The 22,363-nt window shown below is 51.4% G+C and overlaps 1 protein-coding gene across 7 annotated transcripts in view; it reads left to right on the top strand.

Moving 5' to 3' along the window:
• GPR107 (G protein-coupled receptor 107) overlaps positions 1-21,559 on the top strand; it is a 67,397-nt gene extending 45,838 nt beyond the window's left edge. Inside the window, exons 15-20 of one of the 7 annotated variants that reach the window (XM_088841092.1) lie at positions 3,162-3,211; positions 4,867-4,950; positions 5,862-5,983; positions 9,184-9,476; positions 10,909-11,216; positions 15,240-21,559. In XM_088841092.1, coding sequence (XP_088697218.1) covers positions 3,162-3,211; positions 4,867-4,950; positions 5,862-5,983; positions 9,184-9,280 — 353 coding nt within the window. In that variant the 3' untranslated portion in view covers positions 9,281-9,476; positions 10,909-11,216; positions 15,240-21,559. Of the gene's footprint in view, positions 1-3,161; positions 3,212-4,866; positions 4,951-5,861; positions 5,984-9,183; positions 9,477-10,908; positions 14,135-15,239 lie in introns of those variants that run through there. The other 6 variants (XM_088841091.1, XM_088841089.1, XM_088841094.1 and 3 more) reach the window with 6 other exon arrangements.
• The last annotated feature ends 804 nt before the right edge of the window (positions 21,560-22,363 follow it).

The following is a 22,363-nucleotide window of genomic DNA, read 5'->3' as shown; positions in this document are numbered from 1 at the left end:
AACCCGTGTGCTGTCTGGGCTCCATGCACCGCCTCATCCATCCCCAGCAGCCCAGTGGCAGGTGGTGGCGGTGGTCTTGCTTTACAGGTGAAGGAACCCTAAGGCTCAGAGAAGTCAGGCGACTTACCTGAGGTCACACAGCCCATAAGCAGCACAGATGGAATTTGAGCCCAAGGTGTTCAGATGTGCAGGGCCTGCGCTGTTACCCACTCTTTCTTCTCACAGTAAGTGAGCTTTATTCCTGCCTTCACAGTCTGGGCTGTGGCGAGAACACCTTGTGGGACCCCGGAGCCTGATCCCATAAGCAGCAGTCTTGCAAACAGATGTCTTTCTCGTGACTGGAAGTGATGTCTGTTATGGCGGGCGGGTTTCCAGATCAAACTTGAGCTCTGTGTGTTGCGATTGCATCTCTCAGAGTCACCACTGATTGTTCCTAAGGTCCGTTTATTCATCCTAACACAGGTCCTGGGATGGCTTGGTGTCATTGCCCATGCTGACATTTCTCATGGGGCCTGGACCTAGGTGTGCAGGCTCACTCATGTGCTTCATGGCCTACCTCACTTCCGAGTGTCTGATGGGCAGCCCTGCTGGCACACGTCCCAGAGAGGTGGGGCCTTCCTGTCCTCTCCTTTCCTCTCACCCCCACAAGACCCCCAGTGTCCTAACCCCCTGCCTCCCCTCGGTCAGCTCTGCCTCTGCCCCTGATTTCCTTCCCTGTGATGGCGAGGGGGGCGGTAGGGGGGCTTCAGACTTCCCCTGAAGAATTCTCTGGTATCCTCAATGTCACCCCTTCTCCCAACCACTAAGACGAGGTCACCTTGTTCCCCACTCTGCACTGACAGGGACCCCACCACTGCTTAGAGGAACCTCCAAAAATTCAAGGTTTTTGACCTCAGTTGGATTCTTATTCTTTCTTTCTTTCTTTTTGAGCCACACCGCATGCCTTGTGTGATCTTAGTTCCTTGGCCAGGGATTGAGCCCACAGCCCGTCAGTGAAAGAGCAGTCTTAACTCCTGGACCATCAGGGAACTCCCTGGGCTCTTAGTCTTAATTCTTCCATCCTTTCTTCAAAGAGGTTGTTGGAAAATGCTAGTGTGATCCAGGCTCTGCCCTGATCGAGACCCTCGAGGCTCCCTGGGGCCTCGACACCCTCAAGGAGGGCCGCTTGTGGTCTGCGTCTGATTGTGTCTCGGGTTTTGTCCTCCGCCCGACAGAGTCCCCAGGCTCTCTGGCACCTCCAGACCTGGGTGCCTGCTCCTCCCAAGCGTCCTCTCAGCTCGACCTCTCCACTCTCATTCCTCCTGAGCCCCAGTTGGGCCTCTGCTTGGACACCACCTCCTTTGGGAATCCTGACCCTCCCCCCGTCCCCTTGGTCTGCCTTGGGAGCCCTTCATTGGGGGTGGCCATGGCAACCATGCACATCCCGGCACGGCACCTTGAAATCCAGGAATAGAAACACGCCGCTTCTCTCCGTTGGGTTCTTGCTGAAGCAAAGGCAGGAGTTTCATTTGCCAGGATCTATTTCAGCAAGCAAAAATCAGAAGAGACTTCTAAAGCGTTTTCACCATTTAAATGGTCCGATTGTTGGTGCCATTCTTTCTCAATTACTCACAATGAAGAGGATTAAACGTCCAAATGTAGGAGCGGTTTGCTTCTGTGGAAGGGCCCCAGGTCTCAGAGGCCACCTGGTTTTGTGGGGCAGAGGGCAGCATAAGCTGGCCATCTCTTTGACCGCCACCAGCATGAGCAGGTTCACGCACACGCACGGGAGGAACACTACAAACGTGCAGAGTTTTAAATCTGGTGACACAGTCATCTGTCACTTCTCAGTTTCAACATCTTGTCCTCAGTGAAACGTCTCCTGTCCTGCAGGCGGAGGGGAGTCCCTGACCCCACACCGCAGCGCCCGGGTCTCTGTGGGCTGGGCATGGTGAGGGGGCGGCCCTGATCCAGCGCCTCTCCTTTCCTGAGGGACGGAAGCCGCTGCCCCTGGGGCAGGCTCCATGGTCACCGCTGCATCCCGGGGCCCAACCCAGAGTCAGCGTAGATGAAAAAGTACAGAGAACCAGAGAGACTTAATAACAGCAGGTCCACCAGAGGGGTTGCTCGATAAGAAGCCTTTGGCTTATCTGCCTCCTTCAGTTAGCTCCCTCAGGTGCTGCACAAGTGCGTGAGTCCATCACGCTGTAGACACGGGTGTCAGAGCCTCTCAGTTTGGGGCGTTAGAATTGCCCAGGTTTTCTGAACCTCGTTGGCACACTGGGTTTCTCGAAGCAGGTTCTTACAGGTACTGTTAGTTGGTGATCACCTTGAAGGTTAATTTAGGATTCCAGGAATCTCTTTGGGAACTTAAGCTCGTCTGCACCCTCACCAGTCATGAGCCAGAGGAGGGAGACAGGGGAAGTCAATCCGTCACCATCCACAGTTCCATTCCTAAAGGGAACCAGTAATTAAATGCTGTTAAGCAAAATTAATTTGCCTCCTGCCGGAAGGTTGATGATGAATGAAAGGCTCGCTAATCGGAGAGGGAGCTAGGCTACCCTCTGTGGTCATCAATATTTCATGGCCGTTGGTGGTGGCAGGAAGTTAGCTGTTTCTGGCTCCCTGACCTTGAGCACTCCTGGAGGTAGGACAGAGCTGGGGAGGTTGTTTTTAAAGGGCTTTGTTACAGGACACAGTGAAAACCTAAGTGAAATTTGCAATACACACCCATGGGTTAATTGGATTTACACCCTCAGTTAGCTGGAGAGTCCCCCTGAGACCATTCCTAGTGGAGCTACAGCTCTGTAGCTGCAGTGGCAGAGCTGAAATGTTTAATGATGGCTTTGCGGGTTGGAAGAGTTGGGATTTGTAGTGTCTGCTGATTTCTGTGGTGTCACTATCCTCCCAGGAAGGCCGTTTAAAGCTTCCGAACCCAGGATGGGAAGGAACGCTGGTTTGCTGGAGCTGGGGGCGCCAGCCTGCTGCCCCCATGACTCCCAGATCCTTCCTGGAGATGGGGGGACCTTGCCAGGCTTCATGTCCAGAGCCACAGAGGTGCCCCCAGGTGGCACCCCCATCTACGTTGGCCTCGGCCCCTGGACCGCGAGTGTGCCTGCTGGTGACAAGCTTTAGAAATGAGAGAAGCAGCAGCCGCTCACGTTGTTGTCTTCTTTCCCCAGCTGCCATTAACTTAGCGAAGCTGAAACTTTTCAGACATTACTACGTCTTGGTGAGTAAAAAATTCCTAAGTCTGAGAATACGGTCAGTTCAAGGAATAGAACTAGTGAACTAGCTCCTGGGAGCTGTGGGGATTTCACTGAACAAAACCAAGTGGTGGCTGTAGACATGGGAAGTTAAGTATCTGAGTTACGTATTACTGAGTTTTAGTTTTAAATCTGGCTTTACACGCTCAGAAAAGTAGCACACGCTTGATATGTTTTCAGTGCAGCGTGATAGAGACACAGCGAAAGCTGTCTGTGACCCTGAACCTGCTCCTTCCCGTTGTTGCTCCCCTCCAGGTATTGCAGCCAGCAGTTGAATCATTATTTCTCTAGACTCTTTTCTAGGCAAACGCCATGCATAGCTGTTCCTTTAACTTTTTAAAAAATTGGCTTACAAAATTGGGATCATATCTAAAAACACGACTGAAGCGAACACGAAAAGTCCATATAAGCGTACCACCAAAAGGAGGGCTTGCTGTAAAATATTAGGATCATAATTTCCTGGAATGTATAAGCTATGGGTCTCCTAGAATTTTGCTTCCTTACTCCCAGACGAAAACTTCAGAGTCATTTTCATCTGTGGTTTTGGCACTGACTGTCACTCTGCACAGTCCCTTCCCTGTAAGCCTGTCTGCCCTGGGCACAGCCCAGCGAGCTGTCTGCTCCCAGTGGGTCCACATGTTGAATCCTTGTCATGCCCTTCCTTACTAGGGCACTTAGGATGACTGGTCCTTTCTCTGACTGTAGACCTCGAACGTTCACAGGATCTCCTGAAGAGACTAAAAGCCAGTGTTTTCCCTGTATGGTTTTATTTTGCTGTTATTGCTGGAAAACTTTTCTCAAAGCCTGGGACTGAAAAACTATTACCCTTTGGGGCTGGAAATCAGTGGGTTATGTATGAGAATTTTATTTTCTTGGGCTCCAAAGTCACTGTGGACAGTGACTACAACCATGAAATTAAGACACTTATTCCTTGAAAGGAAATCTGACATACCTAGATAGCTTATTAAAAAGCAGAGACATCACTTTGTCGACTAAGATGCATGAAGTCAAAGGTATGGTTTTTCCAGTGGTCATGTATGGATGTGAGAGTTGGACCATAAAGAAGACTGAGCGCCGAAGAATTGATGCTTTTGAATTGTAGTGTTGGAGAGGACTCTTGAGAGAGTCACTTGGACTGCAAGGAGATCAAACCAGTCAGTCCTATAGGAAATCAGCCCTGAATATTCATTGGAAGGAAGGAGGCTGAAGCTCCAATACTTTGGCCACCTGATGCGCAGACCTGGCTCAGTGGACATGGGTTTGAGCAAACTTCGGGAGGTGGTGAAGGGAGGCTTGGCCTGCTGCCGTCCACGGGGTCACAAAGAAGCGACTCACCAGCAAAGATGTATGAGAAGTAGGTGAGAAGGAGGTTACTCAGGAGTTAAGAGCAGAGTGTCCTGTCCACGGGGCGACTGCTGTTAGTCAGTACCTTAGTCACCTAGAGAAAAGGAGGAAATCCTCTCTAGTACTGGACAGTTATCTCTCTGCTGATTTATTAATTAGCACTGTAAGTGTCAAATAATTTTCTTCAGGTAACTCTGCTTTCCCCTTAGCAGACTGTTGGAAGGAAGTGGTGCTGTGATTTCTACGCTGACTATTCTTGTCTCTCTGTCCTTGTTAGATCGTGTGTTACATATACTTCACCAGGATTATCGCCTTTCTCCTCAAACTCGCTGTTCCATTCCAGTGGAAGTGGCTCTACCAGGTATGCTGCTCAGGGGACAGTGCCCGGGAGCGTGTGTCTGAGCAGGAACTCTCAGGGTAGCTTGAGATGGTTCCAGATTTATTTGGCAGTGGCCACGAAGTCTGTCTGTCTCTCCTGGTCTACAGTTGAGATGTGTTTGTCCAGGAGAGCTGCTGGGTTACATGAGAAACCTGGAATTGATTTAGTTTTCAATTTTAAAAGTCCTTGAAGAGAAAAAAACCCAGGCAGAGAAAGCCTTGCCCAGTATAATTCAAACCTCGATGAAGTGGGGCCCTGTGCTTCAGTTATAGGGCTTAGAATAGCTTAGAATCCAGACCTCCCTTCTTCTTGCCCACTGTTGTTATTATTTCAATAATAAAGTTATCTTTGCAGTGTACTCGAGCTAGTTTAACTACTGGGTAATCACCAAATGATTTAGAGACTATTTTTTGGAAGCTCTCACTTAGTGCTTTGGACGTTGTAGGGAAATGTACGTATATAATGAGCTCTTCAAAGATGCCAGTGAAGACTTAAAGCAAGGACTCTCAAATGTCCTCTCTGGGCAGAAGTGAAAGTCACTCAGTCGTGTCCGACTCTTTGCGACCCCATGAACTATACAGTCAGTGGAATTCTCTAGGACAGAATACTGGAGTGGGTAGCCTTTCCCTTCTCCAGGGTATCTTCCCAGTCCAGGAATTGAACCTGCAGGGATTGAATCTCCACATGGCAGGTGGATTCTTTACCAGCTGAGCCACAAGGCTTCAGCAAGTCCCCTAAGAAACATGGTCCCCAATGGTCAGCTTTGGCGTTTGAGTGACTGATCAGTGAGCGGTGGGTTATTGGGGGGCAGGGGGACAGTTTGTTTGGTTCCACTGCTTTCTGAAGAACAGTATTCTAATCCCTTTACTTGGGGGTGGTTTTAAAATTTGCAGCTCCTGGATGAAATGGCCACGCTGGTGTTCTTTGTTCTCACGGGGTATAAGTTCCGTCCAGCTTCAGACAACCCCTACCTACAACTTTCTCAGGAAGAAGATGACTTGGAAATGGAATCTGTGTAAGAATCTCCTTTCTTCCCTCCCCTCCCTCACCCCTACCTCACTGAGAGCAGCGTGGTGTGAACGGGAGCAGCTGCTCTCTGCAGATTATTGCTCCTGGTCCCTCTATGTTTAGGTGCAAGAGATGGACACTCAGGCCCCAGGCTTTCGTATTCAGTTTGAGGTCCAGTGTTTGCCAAGCATTGCTTAGTCTTTTCAGGGGAAGTAGAACTTGCCATCCTCTGAGGCATCCTTGGAGCCTGCTGCCAGCAACTTAGCAGCAAAAACTTGAGGATATCCTTGGCCTGTTCAGAACTACTGGGCATGGGTAGACCCGCCTCCCACTGGGCCTGCCAGTGGAAGCTCAGGTCTGACAGTATAGTCGTCCAAGTCATCTTTAAGTCCACTAATGATCCTCGCACGTCCTGCATCGTCAGATAACTTGATGGCTTTTCACAGCTAGCACAGTGACTTGACCTATATCTGAGCTGTAAAAAGAGCTTTTCTGAGTCACAGGCTAAGTTTTTTGGGAAGGGGCAGTCATTTTCTAGAGAAGTGAATAGTGATTGAGAATATTTGCTTGTAAACTGATGAACTCTGATGGGCCAGGTCAGCAGTTGTGTTTGTTAACGCACCTGCGGCTGAGTTACTCCCTCCCTGTCCACTCTTTGAAGTGTGTGGTGTGGCCTCCAGTGCAGGTGGCCTTTCTTTCTTCCCAGTTCAGAGGCTAAGCCTTGACCCATGGCAGGCTCCACTGGGCTGGCGGGCAGGTCGGGCAGCGTGGGATGCGCTCAGCTCCTCTGCAGAAATAGTAATTGGAAGCAGAGCCTACTGCTAGGCCCCAAACACCAGCTTCCTGTTGTGCAGAGGAAGAAACCCCTGTTATAGATGGTGGAGGGGAGCGCAGGGGAACCGCCAGATATGCCTTTTCTAGAAGTAACAGAATCCGAGCAAGGACCGCTGGTTGAAAAGGCACAAATGAGAGTCCGTCTGGAGTTGAGTATGCGTGTCTGCTAAGTCGCTCAGTCGTGTCTGACTCTGCAACCCTATGGACTGCAGTCCGCCAGGCTCCTCTGTCCATGGGGTTCTCCAGATAAGAATACTGCAGTGGGTTGCCATGCCTTCCTCCAGGGAATCTTTCTGACCCAGGGTTTGCACCCGCATCTCTTAAGTCTCTTGCATTGGTAGGCGGGTTCTATACCACTGACGCCACCTGGGAAGCCCAGAGTTAAGTATACGTTTATTTTTTCTGTAACTTGTTTGGGACCACATTTTACAAAACGCCTCTTCCTGTTAGGTTTCTTTTCAGAAACTCCCCTGCCCTCCTCCCTCCGCCTGCATCTTCTGTCCTCGTCTTTCAAATACAGGCTTCAGAGCATCCCCCCGTCCCCCACCCCACCCTGGTAGATGTGGTTCCTCACCTGGAGCCGTCGTCAGGCCTGCGTCCTGGCACTCCCATCCTGCATGTCTGGGGTGGCTCTGCATGTCCATCGGAAAGACTGTCCATTCTGCTGGGCACTGGGCCCCCTGAGAGCACCAGTTCCAGCTTCATCGCTCTCTGTCGTCACCCCAGGCCTGTCATGATAGAGGGAACATGGCTTTCTCAGTCGGGCCACCATCTGGCGAGGAGTATTTTCTTAGGGAAAGCGAGGGAGCAAAGGCTGTCCCAAGCCTGCCATCTGAGCCGTCCCTGGGTCGTGACGCCTGGTGCCCTGTCCTCGGCGTCTGCGCATGTGGAGCTCCTTGGCCTTCTTAACACGGTGCAGCAGCCACAGAAGCAACACTACACTCGCCAGCAGCCTCTGCAGGAATCCCTCGGTTCCCACAGGAACCGCCTCCCGGTCCTGGCTTTACCAGAAGTATAGATAACCCAAGAGAAGAGCCCAGCCCTGGGGAGGACTGGATGACCCCAGGCTTGGTCACAGCAGCAACGTGACCACCAAAAAGGAGGGAGGAAAGGTTTTCTTTTCTCACTCTGTATAAGATCGTTTCTCTGCTATATCGACCCAGCTGGACAGACACGAGGTGCGTCAGGTATAGAGCCACTGAGCTGCCGTTTGTAGGTCACAGGATCTGGGAGTTGGTGGGGGCATAGGAGGGTCCTTGGAGAGAGTGTGCTGGGTTGGCTGACTGAGTTTTACTTTACTGATTAGGAAATTCCTCTTGGTCCACGATAGGGGGACATAGGTGCCTCATGGTTCTTAGAGTACTTTGGAGATGCTGGGCCGGGGTGTTTGTTTTTAAGGCTCTTGTAGAACGTTGTTAGCTTCATAACATTGGACAGAATTGAACTGAGGATGCGGATATTCCTTCCGTGTGCCCCCCGCCCACACGTGCGTAGCTTCCTCCATCAGTAGCATCCCCTCCACAGGGTCGGTCACTTATAGCTGATGAACCTGCACTGACTCACCATTGTAACCCGAGCCCATAGGGCTCGCTCTGCAGGTTTGGACAGATGTGTGCCCGCCGTTATGGAGGCGTACTGCGTCGCTGCAGCGCCCTGAAGTCCCCCGGGCTCCGCTGACCGGGGGAGCTCGTGTCTGTTCGGTGTTTCCTGCGGTGGAGCCGCGCAGTTGCGTTGCGAACACGGAGAGCCTCAGGCTCTGTCTGGCTCCCACTTTGTGAGGCAGGAGGCTGTCCTTTCCTGGACCCCACCTTCTCAAGGGATGTCGTGATTCGCTCCTGGTCTCTGAAATGGTCAAAGAGTCTTTGGGCCCAGAAGGTTCCTCCAAACCCATGGTTCTGTCTGAGGTCTCAGAAGTGAGCCACTGTGGCTGTTTAGTATAAAGCGCCTACAGCTGATTAGCTTTTTTCCCCCAGAATGTTAATTATGACACGGATAATGGTGTCATAATTGTGACTAGTTTTATGTATAAATATATAAAACATAGAACTTTGTGACATGAAGAGAGAGAGATTAACGTTGGTTGTGCTAATAGCTGACATGCCGTGACTCAGCACGGCGGAGCGCCTGGCTGCCCGTCATGACAGTTCTGGGAAGTCGGGATCATGTTTATCTTGCAGCACAAGGGGGGCGGTCACATGACCTGGCACACTCACACAGCTCAGCTCACGTCGAGCAGGCCAGGATCTGAACCCGGGTCTGTCTGACTTCAGAGCCAACACCCCATACCCCTGGTTGCCACTGGGCTGCGGTGAGGGCAGCCTTTTACTCAAAGACTGAGGTTTCCCTCGTTTTTTGTTTTTTCCCTCACTCAAGAGTGACGACATCAGGGGTGATGGAGAATATGAAGAAAGTCAAGAAGGTGACCAACGGCTCGGTGGAGCCGCAGGGTGACTGGGAAGGCAGCGCGTGACGGAGTGGCTCGGAGGGGCACTGGCAGAGACTTCTAGTTTATTCGCAGTCCAGTTGGTCAGCGGAAGCGTCGGCCCCTCGCGACGGCGACACCGCAGAGCTCGCGGCTGGAGCCAAGCGCCATGGAGACCCACCTTTTCACTCTCTTCTGGACGCCGGGTGCGCGCTGGTGACAGGCAGCTCGCATTCTCCTTCAGGTGGGAGTGGCGGGGAGGGAGTGTAAGAGGAGGCAGGGGGAGGAAGCCTTTGTTTTTAGTTTCTGTTTCCGCTTTTTAATTGGGGAGCTCTTCAGGTAGACGCAGTTGTGACCCCGTGTGTATCAGGGAGTGCTGGCGGATGGGGCGCCCTGCCAGCCCGGGAAGGGGCTTCAGGAGGTGAGCTGCTGTCGAGAAGGGGCTCAGGGACTCACAGAAAAGGCCGGGGCGGGTGGGGGGGCAAGTGTCACTGCATCTTCAGGGAGAAAACGGATGAGGTTATTTTATGAAGAAAGTCGAGACTCAGTGTAGCATGAGGAGCCTGCCCCCGGGGTTCCTGGCCCCGAGTGTCACCCCAGACCTTTGTCCCGAATTCTGAAAGTGACCAGGGACAGTGGTTGTCCGAGGGCCGCAATGTCACCGTCTGTCAGGGCCCTGCTGGTGGCAAACGGTTTCCTTCCTGATGGATGGACAGAAGTGTGTTCTTAAGCTCGAAAAGCCAGCTTTGCCAGGATTTCCCTGGCTTCCCCAACAGCCCAGGGCAGCACCGTCTCTGGCGGCTGTGGCTGCTCCTCTCACAGCTGCCCCTGTTCTGTGTGATCAGAAGAGGGGAAACGGGAAGGACTTTCCTTCAGGAGTAGGCTGGGGCAGAAGGGGTCCTGTTGAAGCAAACCCTTCAGTCCGAGCAAGCTTTCCCTGTGAGCCAGGCAGGACTCGCGGACGGAGGAGTGGCGCAGGCCTTGTGCCGTATTCCAGGAGCAGGTGTGTAAAGAAAAGTGTGACTGAGTGGTTTTACTCTCGGGGTCTGTGGTGGAGAGCCCTTTTCAGGAATCTCAGTGAGGTTCTCTTCCAAACTTGCAGAGCGTGCAGCTGAGCACGGGTGGGAACGGCACTGCTGCTCCGCTCGGAGCCGAGGCCTTTGGAAAATGGGGCGAGCCCAGAAGGTCCGCTGTGACCTAGGGTGTAGCAGGGCTTGCCGGTCACCTCCCACTAAGGCTTTGGCTGCTGGGGCCTGAGACGGGGACTGAAACACCGTTTTGGGAGCATGGGGTGCTGGCCACGCAGGTGGCTTCCAGCACCCGTGTGTGTACCAGAAGCCTGAGCCCTCCCTCACCTCCTGAGTGCCAGACGGTGACGGCAGCTGGGGGTGGTTCTCGGACCACTGGCCTGGAAAGGTCGATGAGAAGCCACAAGATTTAGGGATGCCTCTCAGCATCCCCGGTTTAGGAACCTGAAGAGTCTCTACTGAGAAAACTGGTTTTCCCTTCCCTGTGCCCCTGTCTCTTCCCAGCTGACCGTGAGGAAGCATGTGTCCCTTGTACGCTCTTTGATATCCCCCCGTGCTCTCCCAGCACGACCTCCACAGGGCTCAGTCCCAGCCCAACGTGGAGAGGAGCAAGCCCCTGGCCTGACCCTGCCCTTCTCCTTTCCACAGATATTTTCAGGGAGGTACGTGTTCTCTTGTCTTCAGGAGCCAGGAAATATGTCCTGAGTATTATCTAAGGGACTTTTCTTTTTGAGTTAACTCGGAGCTGTGTGACAGAAGGAAGCAGCCCAGAGAACGGGGGCATTTTTCCAGACTCCTGTCTTCCTGTGTGTAGACGCCATCCCCACGCCTCAGGAACATGTCTCCTGCCGTGACCCAAAACCCCTCCGGTGCTCCCCTCCGAAGGACGCATTTGCTGTTTGTCCTGTGATCTGCTGTCCTTGACGAGGCCATAGACTTCTTGGCAGAAACCAAAGGTTTGAGGGACACCCCCACCTCCCCCACCCCACCCCTGCCGCCTTGAGGGTCTCCACAGATGTGTCTTCAGTTCATGGCCTGGAAACAGGGACAAAAATGCGTGCAGATGAGGGCGTGTGTGTGGGCGGGCCTTGGCCCCCCGCAGTCACAGGAGGGCAGGAGCCCGCAGGCTGGACCATCTTCAAACCCCTGTGTCCCCTGCTCTGGGCACCTCGAGGCTCATGGAAGGGCTGAGTTGGCTGCAGTTGTACAGTCCTGACCCTTCAGGAGCAGGACGGTACGGGTGAGAGAAGATGGTGGATCCGAAGTGAAAGTCAGGCCATGGCCTTCTTAACAAGTGGGTCATCTGCTCACCTCCTGTGTTATAACTGGCAAGAAGGTTTGAAGTCAGGCCGATGATGAAGAAAAATCAAAACCCCAGTCTCGGACTGGGAAAACCAGGTGGTGGTAGTTCAAGTGTTTTCAAAATTATTTAAGCTCCTCATCCTGTTCCATAAAAATGTGGTTCTCCCTCTGTCCCTTGAATGGCTGTGAGCAGCATTCAGCCCTCACCCCAGAGTGAGGATGAGGGGTTGGGGTCCAAAGCCAGGTGTTCTCTGCAGCTGACAGCTGCTCGCTGCGGCCTGATGGTCAGAGCCTGCGCAGACCGTGCTGGGCACTGTCGGAGCGGTCAAACCCGCCCTGTCAGTGTTGGAGGGACCGGGCAGAGAGGATTGTGCGCGTCAGGGGTGATCAGTGGTATTTATAGCTTCGCTTTCTGCCCCTGTTCCCCGAATCTGCCTGAGAGAAACACCCTTGCCTCCTCTCGGAAACTGGCCGTGGACCGGAAGTCCATTGGCTGTGAGATTTTAGGAGGTAAAGGATCTGTTTTCCTTTAATAAAGTGTGTGTATTTTGCTAGAAAATTACTTCTGGGACAGTAAGGATAATCACCAATCTCTCCCTTTTTTTATTTTTAATTTTTGAAATCACTGATCTCTTAATCCTGGCTCTTAACAGTGGCCAAAGACTCCATTAGCCTATTTCTCCATCCCTCGGCGCTGTAACATTTTAGCAGCAGTGTGTCCACTGAACACACCTGGGGGCTCATTCTCTTGTAGTAGAAGCTTGCTCTAGTGTAAAAGACGGTTTCTCAGATCATAGCCTGAGCCCAGTTTTCTTTCCAGAAACCACACTAGAGTAAAATTTACAGGTTTTTTTCCCTTGGACATATCCAGCCAGCGAAGGCAGCACCCAGTCTCTTCATAATGCCACTCCATGGGGCTGTCAGGGCAAGGGGTCCGCTCCCTCGTTGTGACCTCCCCACAACCCGCATCCCTCTCCCCTCCCCGTTCCCCTCCCCCCCACCCCATCCTCTCCGCTCCCCCTGCCCCTCCCCCACAACCCTCTCCCCGCCCCTCCCTCCCCCCATCATCCTTTCCCCTCCCCCCTCCCCGCCCCTCCCCTCGGCATTCTCTCCCCTACCTCTCCCTCCTTTTGGCCCAGGACCATCAGTTCCAGGGCCTGGGCACACAGGCTGAAGCCCTTGGTGCATTGCATCATTTTCTGCCAGCAGCTGTGAGAAGGATGTATTTTCCAGGCTCAGGAGAATTTTATCCCAAGAGCACATATGATCGCTTTCGACCATGTGTGATGTTCTGCCCCCACATGGAAATGGATGTCTTCTTTTAGTCCTCCCCGACCAAGGAGCCGTGTCAGAGATGCCGGGTTTCATTATGAGCCTCTCTGGCCGTCTCCCTGGTCCTGGAGCATTTTCTCCCAGGACCTGAGACAGTCTGCCCGCACGCACCCCGCAGAGCGCTGGGCTTCAGAGCAGCTGAGCTTCAGAGGCGCTGGGGCCTTGCCAATCCCTCCTCCTGCCCCACACTTCGCACCTCACCCATGCTTCCCTGACCCACCCCAACCTCGAGCAGATTCAGAATCGGCTGAGTCCAGGGTACCTGTGGCCTGTGGCTTTTTCTTCTTAATTCAGTAAATTAATGGCTTCCCCACTGAAGAAGTTAAGTTAGATTTTGTCTTGATACCTCTTGGTATATCAGAAACAAACCACACCAGACTTTCTAGAAGATCTCCTTTACTTTGCTTTTCTCCCGGTGTTTTTGGGCAGGAGATCTTAAGAGCTTCACCTGAGTTGATGCTAGTCCCTGTCACCTCCACAGTTATTGATTGGCAAGCCGGACACTCTCCAGCTTCCCCCGGGACCTCTCCTCTCGCCTGGCGATGCACCCGCCCACTCTGCACGCTGTGTGCCTGACAGATAGTGTTTCTGGGATATGGACATGCACCTCCCCTGTGGGGCTGTGTGAAGAACGCAGCCAGGGGAGGGACAGGGAGGTGCTGGAGCCAGGATTCGCTCGTTGTCACACCAGGGACCTTTGGGCTTCTGGCCGTTTGGGAAGGGGGTCCCCGATGAAGTCAGTAAAGGTCAAGGTCAGACAGAGAATTTAGCTCACTCCAAAGACAGCAAGCTTCTCTTGAGGCAGGGTCTGAGGTTTGGTGGCAGGCAGGCAGATCAGTCAGGGAGCCAGCTGTCAGCCATCTTAGCGTTTAAGACACTCATTACAAAAGGATCCAAAAATCCTGTCTGCACAAGGGAGTTTCTTGACGCCTTAAGCAGCTTCTGCAGATCGTAAAATTGGATTTGCTTGGTCATGTGACCTCAAAAGAACTCAGACACATACAATCCAGAAAATAAGTTTCATTTGGGGGAGAAAATGTCTGTAAATATTCTTTGCTTTCCAGGTTAGTTTGGGATGCAGAGGGAGTTGTCAGTATTTTTTTTCTTTTTAAAACGCTGATGATCATTGGAGAGTATTTATGTAAACATATAATGGGTGGGGGTTCCGATCAGGGTGATGTAGAGGATGGATTCTCTTGCTGTGATACAAATGTGTAAAATAAAGATTCTATGGCGGAAATGTATGTTTTTGATCCGAGCAAGTCTCTGACTCCTGACTGCTGTCTCTCCACCTCCCTCTTACCATTTTTTTCTTTGTGATTTTTTTTCATTAAATCAGTGAATGCCTCCCACTCGCTCCTGCTGACAATAGTGACACCTACTAGAGAAGTTACCGTGTCTTAGCAGATCTGTGCATCTGCTCCCGAAACTCAGATGTGGCTACAACCCCAGAGGCCGTACCTTAGAACAGATGGGAAAGCAGCTGTAATTGATGAGGGCCCTGCCTCCACAGGGTGGGGTGCCTTCTGAGCCAGGGCCTGGGCACTGCTGCCCTGGAGGGGCAATGATGGTGGAGATCTGGGGCAAAGCCCACACCTTGACAGGCTTAGCTCTGCCCCCTTTCGAGGCTGGTTATCCTGCATCAGAATCCAATCAATCTGGACTGCCCTGGTGGTCCAGTGGTTAAGAATCCGCCTGCCAGTCAGTGGCAGGGGACACAGGTTCCATCCCTAGCCTGGGAAGATTCTATGTGCCTCGGGGCAACTAAGCCCGGGGGCCACAAGTTCTGAGCCTGCACTCTAGAGCCCTCGAGCTAGAATTACTGAAGCCCGCACACCTAGCGCTCGGCAGCAAGAGAAGCCACTGCAGTGAGAAACCCTGTACAGCAATGAGGAGTAGCCTCTGCTTGCCTCAGGCAGAAGAAGCTCACATACAGCAGTAATGACCCAGTACAGCCCCCCCTCAAAAAATTTTTTTAAAAAAGAAAAATCAGAGGATATCCAAGATTTTAGACTTAGAGCATTTTTGGAAGTCATCTAATCCCAAACCCCTTTATTTTACTAGAAATGTTGTAAATGGAGGTTTAACTTACATACAGTAAAATTTACCTTTAGACTTACAGTTGGATGAGTTTTAACGTGTGTATAAACAGCTCCAGCCTCTCCCATAACTGAAATGGAACTTTTCCACACCCCCATAAAGTCCCCTGAGCCCCTTCTCGGTCCACACCACCCCCTCTCCACAACTGCCACAGCCGCTGCTCTGAAGTCTACACCGTGGTTTGGTCTATTCTGGGACGTCACTTGCGTGGGGTCCCACTTGTATGTATGGCTTCTTCCATGCAGGAGACGTCTATGACTTGTCCATTCAGATCCCTGGCTTTAAAGCTGCAAAAATGGAGGCCTGGCCGTGGTTGTGTCCCACCCACCCACTGAGTGTCGGAGCTGAAAGGAGAACCTGGGTCCCCTGACTCCAGCCTTGGGGTACTGAAGATGCAATCACAGGCCTCAAGCACTGCTGCTGCGCTGACGGTGACGTTCGGACGATCCTCTGTTCACTGTCTCACAGCAGCTCGGAATGAAGGCCTTGGCTCCTTGTCCTCTGGCCCACATTTTCCAGTTACCAGCCGTGCCTCGCCCGCAGCCCCTTCCTGACTACCCAGGCCTTGGGTTATCAGGGGTATCTGTGGAATGAAGCCTGAGGAGAGGGGACAGGGCGTTCTGAGAGTGGACAGCTCAGGAGTGAGGTGAGGCTGTCAAAAGTGTGAGGTGCTGGGGCAGGAAGGGGACAGCTGAGGGAAGGTGCGGGAAGGACCCGGGGACCGTCTCAGACCCAAGCAAACGTGAGTTCCCCAGAGGGCCCAGGGCTTCTGGTTGAGTAGGTCTGCCCCGGGCCCGAGAGGGTGCATTGCTAACAAGTTCCCAGGCAATGCCGCCTCAGCCATGCCAGGTCACACCTCGAGAGCCCAGCTCCCTGGTTATGACCTTCCCCAGGAGTTCACGGGGTGCGTTGAGTGCCCACCCATGCAGACTCCTGCTGGACCCACAGCAGTGAGATGGCATCCCGTCTCTGGGCCCACCTGGCAGGGTTGCAGCAGTAATCGGGTGAGGAGGGTACAGGCAGGGGCTGGGGGGCCAGCTGAACCGCTCCCCTTCATCAGAACAAGGAGGCTTCCTCCTCCCTGGTTAGAATCGCAGCCATCTGAGTTGACTACACGCAAGCTTCACAGGCTGCAGAAGACACCACCTGGACCCTCTATTGGGGTGCCGCTCAGGGCCAGGAAGGCCCGTGCCGGTGGGTCCGAGCCGCCTTCTGGTTTCTTGATAACGAGCTGGTCGAACAGGGCTGACCCAGATCTGCCGGCCGAGAGCAGCCCACCGCCCCCAGGAGCCCGTGGAGTCTTCCCGGTGCCCACGTGGGCTGCTTCCCTGCGGCAGCCGCCTCCTCCGGACACCCTGCCCTTCCCTGGAATCCATCAGGTCAGCAGGTGGCGAGCTGCACGGTCCCTCAGGCTGTGCAACAACGCGGCTGCTAAATAGGGTGAGAAAGCGCTGACTTCCTGCAGACCTGAGCCGTGCCCAGCGGGCACTGCTGAACATCCATCCAGCCCTCATGCTGGTCCAGCCCCGCACGTGAGGAGCAGCTGCCTGCGTGGTTTAGGGGCTGGATTTTATGGGGTTGTGCCCCTCGCACGAGCCGCACCCTACACCAGTCCTTTCCAGTTGCCACGGATGCTGACCTTCATAAAAACCGAGGAAACTGCTCATGGGAACGTGCAGAACTGAGCTTGAATCTGCATCAGCCATTCTCGATTGTGCCCGTGGCAGGCGTCTCATTCAGGTCTTGGGCTCTAGTCTTCCAGGCTCCATAAGGGCTGAAGGCACGTAATACGCTAGTATTTGCAGAACTAGAGTATAAGTAGACTGTCTGGCTCCCACTGCCTGATGAGAGCAGTGCCAGGGGAGAGGGTGCATGGGCAGAGCTGAGCACGTGACCGCTGCCCCTACTTCCTCCCCTCTTTCCTCCTACCCTTTCCGGTTCAACTGACCCCTTCCCACCAGCAATACAGCTTGTTCAAGTTTTGCCCAAAAAACTTGGGGAAGAAAACCAAAAACCAAGTCTCCCCAGGCTAAGCAGCAGCCCCCACCCCTGCTTGCAGGGCAAGCTTCTTGGGTCTGCTTCTTTCCCTCCCAGGCACAGTGTTCAAGAATCCGCCAGCCAATGCAGGAGGCGCGGGTTCGATCCCTGGGTCAGGAAGATCCCCTGGAGAAGGAAATGGCTACCCACCCCAGTATTCTTCCCTGGAAAATCCCATGGACAGAGGAGCCATGGGGTTGCAAATGAATCGGATACGACTGAGCGTGTGCACACACACACAGACACACACACCCAATTCAGTGCAGTCTGGGTTCCATTGGCTGAAGTCTCCTACAGTCTTTGAGGCTGGGTTATTACCTGCCGTGACTTCAGCAGCTTATGGCACTGTGGGACTCTCCCCGCTGGAGGCTTCACCCTCAGCTTTCTTCTCCAGCTGCTTGGCCACAGTTGGCTTCCTGTGTCCATCCATTTGGTGTTGGCTTCTCGGCCACTGCCCAGCTGTCTTTTCCCGCTCTCTGACACCCAGGATTTTATTTCCAGCCTAGAGCTGCTCTGAGCTACTAATGGCTTATTCAGCTGCCTGTGGAACTGGTGGCATTTTTTTTTTTTATACTGTGCCTCGTGGCTTATGGAACTTTTTTGTTCCCCAACAGGGACTGAACCCAGGTACTTGACAGAAAGAGTGCTAAGTCCTAGCCACTAGACTGCCAGGAATTAATTCCCTTCCTTCGGCTTGTTTTAAAGGCACTTCAAAGCCACACTTTCAAAATGAAATTACCATTACACCACCTACCCCTCATCCTGGTAAATGTGATCCAGGCCAAAAACTTAGGGCCTTACCCTTTTTTTTTGGTTGTTGTTGTTCATTTAAAAAACATTTTATTGGAATATAGTTGACTTACAATGTTGTATTCATTTCAGGTGTACAGCAAGGTGAATCAGTTATACGTACACACATATCCACTCTTTTTTAGATTCTTTTCCCATATAAGGCCATTATAGAATACTGAGTAGTATTCCCTGTTACCTATTATATATATAGTGGGGTATATGGGCCTTATCCTTGGCAATTCCTTTTCTCCTACCCCATCCCAGTCCCGTGGCTCAACCCCACCCATTTTTCTTTCCCCACATTGCCAGGCCAGCCACGCACACCTGTCACCTGGATTACAACATCAGCTGCTGCCTTGTGGCTGGTGGCCTGGCCTCCAGTCTTGCCCCACCCCCAGGCTTTGCCACAGTGACTGCCTGCTGCATAAAGCATGGAGATGCAAAAGCAAGCAAGGACGATGCAAGGTCAATATCCAAAGGTCAACTCTTTCTATACACTTGGAATGAACAGTCCATACAATGAAAGTAAAGCATTTCCATTTACAATAGCATCAGAAAGAATAAAACAAATTTAACAGAAGTGTAAAATTTATACTCTGAAAATGAAAGCATTGAAAGAAATTCGTGAAAGTCACTCAGTCGTGTCTGACTCTTTGCAACCCCATGGACTATACAGTCCATGGAATTCTCCAGGCCGGAATACTGGAGTGGGTAGCCATTCTCTTCCCCAGGGGATCTTCCCAACCCAGGTATTGAACCCAGGTCTTCCACATTGCAGGTGGATTCTTAACCAGCTGAGCCACCAGGGAAGCTCTGAAAGAAAGACGATTTTAAATAGAGTCCCTTGGACAGCAAGGTGATCCAACCAATCCATCCTAAAGGAAATCAGTCGTGAATATTCATTGGAAGAACTGATGCTGAAGCTGAAACTCCAATACTTTGGTCACCTGATGCGAAGAACAACTCATTGGAAAAGACCCTAATGCTGGGAAAGATTGAAGGCGGGAGGAGAAGGGGATGACAGAGGATGAGATGGTTGGATGGCATCACCGACTTGATGGACATGAGTTTGAGCAAGCTCTGGGAGTTGGTGATGGACAGGGAAGCCTGGCGTACCACAGTCCATGGGGTTGCAGAGAGTCAGACACGACTGAGTGACTGAACTGAATTGAAATAAATAGAAAGCAATCTCATACTCATGGATCAGGAAACAATATTGTTAAAGAGGACAATACTCCCCAAATTGATCTTAGAATTCAGTGTAATCCCTACCCAAATCCCAGCAGCTTTCTTCACAGAAGTTCACAGGTTGTTCTTCAAATTCACGTGCAAATTCGAGGAATCCATAGTAGCAGAATCTGCCTGCAATGCAGAAGACTGGAGTTCAATCCCTGGGTTAGGAAGATCCCTTGGAGAAGGGAATGGCTACCCACTCCAGTATCCTTGCTTGGAGAATTCCATGGACAGGGGAGCCTGGTGGGTTACAGTCCAAGGGGTCACAAAGAATTGGACACAACTGAGTGACTAACACTTTCATAGTAGCCAGAACAATCTTGAAAAAGAACAAAGCTGATGGATTCCCATTTCTCAGTCTCAAAACATACTACACAGCTGTTATGATCAAGAGCATGTGGTATTGGTATCAGTATGACTGTATAGCTCAATAATATAAAATAGCAAGTCCTGAAAGAAACCCAAGCATTGATGGCAAGGGTGCCAAAACCATTCAATTCAATCTGAAAAGGATCTTTTCCCTCCCCAACAGTACTGCTAAGGAAAACTGGACATTCACATGTAGAAAGTCAATTTGTAACCTTACCTCACACCCATGGATCGTACACTTGAAGCTATAAAACTCCTACAAGAGAACATGCGGTAAATCTTTATGACCTTGGATTAGGCAATTGTTTCTTACATATGGCACCAAAGACCGGCAATAAAGAAAAGGTAAACTGGAGTTGATGAAAATGAAAACCTACATGCTTCAAAGGGCATCATCAAGAAACTGAAAAGACAGCCCGAATATTTGCAAATCATGTGTCTGAGAATGGTCTTGTTTCCAGGATGTATGAAGAACATATATGACTCAATAAAAAGGTAACCCAGTTTTTTAAATGGGCAAAAGATCTGAATAGGCATTTGGCTTCACATAATAATTTCAATGTTCATTTGTGACATGTCTCAGAATTTCATTCCTTCTTAAGGCTGGGTAATATTCCTTTTATTTTAAAATTTTTAAAATTTTAATTGGAGGCTGATGACAATATTGTATTGGTTTTGCCATATATTGACATGAATCTGCCCCGGGTGTACATGTGTCCCCCATCATGAACCCCCCCCTCCCACCTCCCTCCCCAAATATTCCATTTTATATGCACACTCACACATACCATATTTTGTTTATCCATTCATCCACGATTGCCGGGAGAAATATCAATAACCTCAGAAATGCAGATGACACCACCCTTATGGCAGAAAGTGAAGAACTAAAGAGCCTCTTGATGAAAGTGAAAGAAAAGAGTGAAAAAATTGGCTTAAAGCTCAACATTCAGAAAACAAAGATCATGGCATCCTGTCCCATCACTTCATGGCAAGTAGATGGGGAAACAGTGGAAGCAGTGGCTGACTTTATTTTTCTGGGCTCCAAATCATTGCAGATTGTGACTGCAGCCATGAAATTAAAAGATGCTTACTCCTTGGAAGGAAAGTTATGACCAACCCTATACAGCATATTGAAAAGCAGAGACATTACTTTGTCAACAAAGGTCCGTCTAGTCAAGGCTATGGTTTTTCCAGTGGTCGTGTATGGATGTGAGAGTTGGACCGTGAAGAAAGCTGAGTGCTGAAGAACTGATGCTTTTGAACTGTGGTGTTGGAGAAGACTCTTGAGAGTCCCTTGTACTGCAAGGAGATCCAACCAGTCAATCCTAAAGGAGATCAGTCCTGAGTATTCATTGGAAGGACTGATGCTGAAGCTGAAACTCCAATACTTTGGCCACCTGATGTGAAGAGCTGACTCATTGGAAAAGACCCTGATGCTGGGAAAGATTGAAAGCAGGAGGAGAAGGGGACGACAGAGGATGAGATAGTTGGATGGCATCACTGACTCAATGGACATGAGTTTGAGTAGACTCCGGAAGTTGGTGATGGACAGGGAGGCCTGGCGTGCTGCAGTCCATGGGGTCGCAAAGAGTCAGACATGACTAAGCGACTGAACTGAGCTGAACATGGTCAGGCTGCACCCAGATCTGTGTATTGGATTGGATCAGTGTATTCACACTTACAGCACAAAGGAGCAGTATGAGGGGCTTTGCCTGCTGCCTCTCACAGTGTTCTCTTCTCTTCTCTATCCATACTGGAACCTCAGGTTTCTCAGACTTGTGGTGTGGGTGAGACTGACCCCCTACTCCCAGCTTAGGCTTGAAGCTCTCAACTGGTTTAGGCTGATCGGCAAATCCCTTGTCTCCCCACCCCACCACATAGATTGGTTGGCAGGGGAGGAAGTAGGTCACTTTCAGCAAGATGCAAACACCAAGTGGGCCGCCTAAACTGCCACCTGCAGCAGGCTGGAGAACCTTCCTGAGAATGGTCCCAGTGCTGGGGATGCAGAGCCAGACATGGAGAGGGGAAACCCAGATCCTCTCAGAGCCTGTACACCTGGATCAAGCCTTGCCTGAACACAGCTCCTGCTGGGTTCCTGAGCTACATGAGTCAATAAAGTTCCCTTTATGCTTTAGCCAGTTTTGTTGTTTAGTCAGTCGTGTCTGACTCTTTGCGACCCCGTGAACCAAAGCGTGCCAGGCTTCGCTGTCCTTCACAATCTCCCGGAGCTTGTTCAAACTCATGTCCATTGAGTTGCTGCTGCTGCTGCTGCTGCTTCGCTTCAGTCGTGTCCCACTCTGTGCGACCCCATAGACGGCAGCCCACTAGGCTCCCCCGTCCCTGGGATTCTCCAGGCAAGAACACTGGAGTGGGTTGCCATTTCCTTCTCCAATGTGTGAAAGTGAAAAGTGAAAGTGAAGTCGCTCAGTCGTGCCGACTCTTAGCGACCCCATGGACTGCAGCCCTCCAGGCTCCTCCGCCCACGGGATTTTCCAGACAAGAGTGCTGGAGTGGGGTGCCAGTGCCTTCTCCAGAGTTGGTGATGCCGTCCTACCATCTCATCCTCTGTCACCCCCTTCTCCTTTTGCCGTCAGTCTTTCCCAGCATCAGGGTCTTTTCCTGTGAGTCGACTCTGCATCAGGTGGCCAAAGTATTGGAGCTTCAGGTTCAGCATCAGTCCTGATGAATATTCAAGGTTGATTTCCTTTAGGATGGACTGGTTTGATCTTTAAAACTGATTTCCTTGGTTTTGAGATAAAGCTCATTTACCCCTTCTGGAATTCACACGCAGGCTCTTTTGCCCACCCTGTGTGGCCCTCAGTAGTGGGACTCCTACCTTTGCCTGGTCCAGGCCTCATAAAACCCATTAGCAGATGGCCTCATGGATTTTCAGTCGTTTTACCTCCTAGTAATGAGTCTCTCCAGGCCCCTATGAACC

This window comes from Moschus berezovskii, chromosome 11 (genome assembly GCF_049115385.1).
Source record: "Moschus berezovskii isolate FMDL1 chromosome 11, NW_MosBer_1.0, whole genome shotgun sequence".
NCBI classification, from domain to species: domain Eukaryota; kingdom Metazoa; phylum Chordata; class Mammalia; order Artiodactyla; family Moschidae; genus Moschus; species Moschus berezovskii.
Note: the sequence above shows the minus strand (reverse complement) of the source record. Positions and strands in the feature narration are given on the sequence as shown.